This window comes from Hippoglossus hippoglossus, chromosome 17 (genome assembly GCF_009819705.1).
Source record: "Hippoglossus hippoglossus isolate fHipHip1 chromosome 17, fHipHip1.pri, whole genome shotgun sequence".
In the NCBI taxonomy this organism is placed as follows: domain Eukaryota; kingdom Metazoa; phylum Chordata; class Actinopteri; order Pleuronectiformes; family Pleuronectidae; genus Hippoglossus; species Hippoglossus hippoglossus.
Window position 1 is genome coordinate 11,031,054 of NC_047167.1, and position 6,432 is coordinate 11,037,485.

A 6,432-nucleotide genomic window follows, 5' to 3' on the forward strand; every position below is an offset into this window, starting at 1 on the left:
TTCAAGTCAACATTTTTGATATATGTTTTTTTCTTCATCTGTTGTAAATGGCTGCCAGTGTAGAAGCAGCAGCATAAAAACAAAATGTGTTACAATGTAGCCCAATTTTTACCCACAGCCGCTCCACATACCACAGGAAGAGGGCACTTGGGCGGTGTGAGCGTGTTTCTCAGATCTGGGCCACAAGTTCACCACAGCAATACCACATGTCAGCCAAAGGTGGCCCCAATTTGTTTTGCGCTATTTGAGCCATATTTACCATTTGCCCTTTTAGTTTCACATCCAGAGTACACCTTGCCTAGAGAACCACGTTTTCAGAAAAGGGACCACATTTGTTTTGGGATATTTGGGCCACATTTGCTATTTTACAAGTGGACAACTTCAGGCTCTCATCCATTTCGTCCGGACCACAAGAAGGCCACATGTGCCACTTCATTGCCTGAAGAAGACCACACCAGTATGCTATCTGCGTAAATCTGGGTGTAGTCCTTCTCTCATGTAAAGTGGAGAAATGTGCCATGATTTATTAGCTGAATATATTTAAATGGCTTATTTTTTGTATATTTACCACCTAATATTCATATATTAATATGTCATTAAAAAACAGTTCATCTCCAATATTCAGTGAGGAAATATAAAATATCAAGAAATCTAAACAGAGTTTGGTGCATTTGTTACAGCGGCAGCTCTACAGGTTCATTAATCCTCATCATGGGTAATTGTCCACTGTTCAGTTGTGTTTCAGTGAGTGAATGGGACTACGCAGTCAGCGGTCCAGCCAAGAGCTTGATGGGTTTTGTTTTTTCTCCAAATAAAAAACGATCAGACACGGAGCAGTTATATAGTGTTGCTTCAATACTCGAAACAAGACTTCATATTGTTGCATTTATATATGATAGCTCCACTCATACCATTTAAAAAGGTAATGTCTCTATTTATAGGTTCATACTTTCTTGTTTAATTGGGCTTCACTTGTAATCAATTAAAAAGGTACCAATTAGTCTCCTAATGTACTCTGGGTAATACTGAAATTTGCACCGTATTGAAATATTGAAACACTATAAAGCTTTACACTTGGCAGGAAATAACTAAAGCATTATTAACTTAAATCTAATCTTATTGTGTAAAGTAAAACCTATTATCGGTTACAAAATGCAAGTAAGCTGTTCAAATAAACAATGTATAATATTCAAACAACAGACAACCATAGTAACCATTCACACAGCATTTATTTTCCAAATTAAACAGATTCTAATTGTACAATAATGGGCTCTTTCATAACTTAAGTGCGAACAATATTATCAGTAGTATTTCAGAAATATGTGAAACTTATGGCATCTTATATACTTACTTTAAACTGACATTGAAACATGCACAAGCTTGTAAACTAACATTCAGAAAGGATAAGATGGTGTTTGTGTGAGACAAAGAAATGGCTGTTTTAAGGCTGAAGTAAAATGTGAAGTTTCTCTACTCTGATAACTGTTGAAACTGTCCTCTCACATGGTCTTACAGGGTTTGGTGTGGGTGAGTTCTGGTAGGTCAGTTGCACGCTGGGGATCATCAGGCTTGCCCTCCCCAATGTTGGGTTTACAGACAAGCCGTCACTGGTCCAGACACCCACACACACAAATACCCTTATGTCCATGGAAGAGGTCAAGGGTCAAACGAAGACGAAGTCATATTATAGGTAAGAGGGGAGGTCTTTCTCCACCACCTGCAAACAGAAACAAGTAGAAACTTTTACTATGACAGAGATGATGAATGACACCATTACAGACCATGGACAGAGAGTAATTGTTCATTACATATTTGATCAACGGATTATTAATTATCAGTAATTATCTTCCCTTTATAATCCACTATTTCTTCTAATTGTCCACTATGACAAACCTATTGCAACAAATTGCAGGAGGAAAATCCAATAAATTGAGATTAATAATGTTCCAACTAAATCAAAAGATCACGAAACTAAATGCATATATTTCATATAGTGTAACACTAAATGGTGCATCTCATGGAATGCGTGGAAATATGAAACTACAAAAACTATTTTGGGTTGAATGCAACTTACATCGGGATTATCCATTGTGCCGTATCGCTTCACCACTTGTCCTTCTTTGTTTATAAGAAACTGTTGAGTAATAAGACATAAACATATTAGCACAAATATGGATTTTAAGGAAATTGCGGTAAGAAAGTAGAGCTAGAACTGAGGATGCTCATTTAAAAAGGGGTTAATGGGAAGTATATTAGCGAATTACCTTGGTGAAGTTCCATTTGATGTTACTGTGGAGAGAGAGGCAAAAGGTTATTATAACACAACACATCCTCCATTGAACACAGAATGTGGAGTTCACCTTAATTCTAGTTGGTTTCATGTGATTACAATAATGAAGCAAACCTTTACAACAACAGGCAACAGGGCAAACACGGTCAAGGCTGTTTCACTTGCGATTAGATTCACCTGCAGTGTTGTAATCATGAGCTGCCTTTAACTATTGCTAAGTTAAAGAAGGACAAAGTGAGGATTTACAATATTTCCAAATCCACTTAGTGGTAAAAGCCATTAATTATTGGTTATTTAAATATACAGTATAGTCAAAGGGAAAAAGCGTAGTCTAACAGAAGAAGACTAACAGACACACAGTATGACTCCTTTACAGAGGAAATATTATAATGAACATTTGGCTAATGAACATGTTTGTTGCACAATGTCATCACACTTATTAAGTCAACAGTAAAGTTGGCCAGTAACTCACTTTCCCATGAATCCCTTGCCTTTGGGCTGTGCCTTCATCCACTTCCACAGAGGGTGAACATTGTCTCCATTCACATCAATCTTACTGAAGAGATCAAACTCTACATTGTAACCTCTGGCAAACTCTTTAATCTCTGACTCAGTCCCTGGCTCCTGTATAACACACACACACACCCAAATATATTAGACAAAGATGATATTGATCGTAGTTTTGCAACTGAATTGATACAGCTTTATATGGTATGAAAACAAAAGATGTCTGTTTGAACTGCATAATGGTAAGATGAATAATCATTTAAATAATTATCCAACCAGAAAACATTGGGAGATGGAAGGAATGTTCAAGATGAACAGCCTATAGTTTAACAGTTCAGGGGTGATGTGTTGTATGAATGGCATAACTGGGCAGTATTCTTGTGATACGGTACAGAATAGAGAAACTGAAACAAACAAAAGCTCTACAGTCATCAGGCTATGCTTGTTACCTGTCCTCCAAACTGGTTGCAGGGGAAGCCCAGGATTCGTAAACCTTTCTCAGCGTAGGAAGCGTGCATCTTCACTAGCTGAGTGTAGTTTATTTCGGTCTTTCCTCATTTGGAGGCAACATTTACAATGATGCATACAAACCCTCTGGCAGGAAAAAAAAAAAGCAAACAAGAATGTTTGTAATGACGTCTATTCAGAACAACCACAAGACATTTCAACTCCATACTATTCCAATTCTTGCAACTTAAAGGGATAGTTCACCCAAAAATGAAAATTCACTCATTATCTACTCACCACTATGCCGATGGAGGGGAGTCAAGTGTTTGACTCCAAAATACACTTTAGGAGTTTCAGGGGTAAACAGCGTAAATGGCAAATACTTCTTCAAATGTAAAAAAAACAAACATAAAATGCCTCCATAGTGCTCCTGTGGTGTCATCCAAGTGTCTGTAAGCCCCGACATTCAAATTTGACTCGAAACGGTTTTCAGCCTAAATGTCCTCTATTATAGAACAGAGTTCTCACTGATCTCGTCTCAGTTCCCACGATAACTGCAGTTACTCCATTTGGATCCGGCTGCAACGCTGTTTACCCCTGAAACTCCAAAAGGGTTTTGTCAACTCAAACACTTCACCCACCCCTCCATCAGCATAATGGCGAGTAGTTAATAAGTGCATTTTTATGTTTGGGTGAACTGTATATAGCCTATGTTAGAGCATAAGGATGTATGATATTAAGTTTTATACATTCACTTTACCTGTATTTTTCAAGAGACACCTCATTGCCATCGATATCCTTGGCCGAGAACTCGTAGATGGACTTGGCGCTTTTCGGGTCTCCCACCTGAGCACACTGCAGAAAGGTGAAGGAAGGTGAGAGGGTGTGATTGAGTAAGACGTAAAGTGGAGGAGCTTATCATGGTTAAAGTCCATGGTGGCAAACCAAAGGGCAAATATAAGTTTCAACTTGAGAAATACACAAGACGAGTCAGGGCTTGGCAATAAAACAATATCAATCATTATCGCAACATAATATTAATCAGTAGAAATAAAACAAAGGTTCAACATTGATGAGATGCTTCTGTGATTTTCTGTTTATCGATCCTTTAAAATTACAGCGGTCACTCAGGAGCACACGTTAGTCTTGAAACTTCACAGTAATACCAATGTGACATTTATCATGATAATAATCCTTATGGACTGACGTCAAATAATAATATCTATGTGATTTATTGGCCATAGTGACTCAGCAGTAAAATGACTGATCCAGATGTGAGGAAAGACATGGACGTCAACAACTTCTCCTTAATCTCAGTGCACTTTGGCCTATTTGTGTCATAAAGCGCATCTCAACCCATGACATTACATGGAAAACAGATGTCTGTGTTTAAGTCTCACACAGGAGCAGAAAATAACTGAATAAGGAAGTGAATGTATCACACAATCAGGGGACTACCAACACGTAGCTTTTAGAGTTTATCACAATGGATGTTATCAGCAGCTTTAACGGTATCCCTTCATCTCAGAGTGTCACAGTGAAACAGGCCGATAACAGCAGTCACGACACTACAGCACAAACACAAAAGTATCTGGTTGGATTTAAACTCCAGCAGCTCGGGTCAACACCAAAGATGATGTCGACCAGACTCGTTCTAACTGACGGCTGGGTGCCGACATTACTGCAGGAAGCTAGCGGCGGGAGCGGCATCACAGTCGGACCCATTTCTCCGTTGCACCGCGTTTAAAAATAGACGTCCTGGATTTGCCTGACCTCTAAGCGCAGTTTAAACAGGCATCGGACACGTACACGGTTGAACCACAGAAAAGAGTCAAGGAGGGAACACACACGGAGGCGTCCTGTACACTCACCATGCTTCTGACTAGTCCTCTGTTCGCCACCAGACACAACAGCGCTGTGCGTCTCAGGAACTGCAGCATGGCACCCGCTGTGACGTCAGCTGTCACGTGTCGTAGGGCGCCGCCCACTCAGCAACACGCCACCCTTTTAAACTTTATTGGAAACAAGAAACGACCTGAGAGGGAAAATGTCAACTTTTCAAAAGTAGCCCAGGCGACGACAGGATATTAAGTTAAAGGTAATACAACACAAGTAGATCAATGGATGTTAAAAAATAATTATTATTCAGGCAGCATTAACAAGTTTAGTACAGAGAGATTGCAGTGTTTGCCTATATTGAAATCAGGTTAATTATCAAGACGTGTAAGTTCTCCTCTTTTATGACTATACCTCAGCTGTATTTGACATGGCGTGCAGTGGGTTAGCTTAGTACAGTGGCAGAGAGAGCTCAATGCAAATCAAGATGACAAGTACAAATAGAGACAACACGTACAAATAGAAAAAAACACGTGCAAATTAAGAAAACAACTTCACAAATTTGAAGACACATGCGCCTTTATCCCACTCCACCTGACTCCTCACTGACTGCCCCCCCTCTCCACTTTTCCTAAATATGACCGTCTGAGCTTTTTGCAGTCAAACTTATTTTTTGAAAACTTAAAATCAAACCTTCAATAAAATTGTCCTCTTTTTAGGGGAAACAACATTAGCATATTATCACCTTTCAAGTTAAAATGGCAAAGTTATTGCCAACCAGTTTTTTTATTTACACACATGTATACAGGTTATATGTTCACCCGTGTCTGTGTTTTTGTTTGTTAGTTAGTTTTTTATTGGTTCGTAGGTTGATGTTGTTTGTTAGGATTACGCAAAAACTTCTTGACCAATTTGAGCCAACCTTACTGGATGGATAGGGCCTGATGGGGCCAAGAAGAACTAATTCATTTTTGGTGTAGATGCAGAGTAAGGGGCTGATCCATGATTTTTCCCCCACTTTCTTTAACTATGTTTAATGACAAACTAGAACACACCCAGTAGAGCACATACCTTCCCCAACAGTTCCCTAATGAATCAGCAAAATCCTTTAATTAAGTCTCTGAGAAAGCACATCTTTGACATATTATCACCTGCTGCTAGAAAAAACTATCAAGGGATAAGATGGCATACATACAAAATGTATTTTATGTGATGAAAAGAAGACAAACAGAATATTTTAGACAGGTTCAAAGATAACAAAGACAAAAGTAAGAGGATTTTTTTCTGCTGATAAGCCGGAACCACTCCCTGACTAACTAGGGGAGGAACCATGTGATAAGATGTCTTGCAGG

The 6,432-nt window shown here is 38.9% G+C and overlaps 1 protein-coding gene across 1 annotated transcript; it reads right to left on the reverse strand.

The window, feature by feature from the left end:
- Positions 1 to 1,210: 1,210 nt before the first annotated feature.
- Positions 1,211 to 5,262, reverse strand: LOC117778055 (phospholipid hydroperoxide glutathione peroxidase-like). Its single transcript, XM_034613268.1, has 7 exons — positions 5,116 to 5,262; positions 4,005 to 4,099; positions 3,247 to 3,391; positions 2,763 to 2,914; positions 2,265 to 2,289; positions 2,075 to 2,134; positions 1,211 to 1,717 (listed from the first exon to the last, which is right to left on the reverse strand). The coding sequence occupies exons 1-7, from the start codon at positions 5,182 to 5,184 to the stop codon at positions 1,685 to 1,687; spliced, it is 579 nt and encodes a 192-aa protein (XP_034469159.1). The 5' UTR covers positions 5,185 to 5,262; the 3' UTR covers positions 1,211 to 1,684.
- Between the last annotated feature and the right edge of the window lie 1,170 nt (positions 5,263 to 6,432).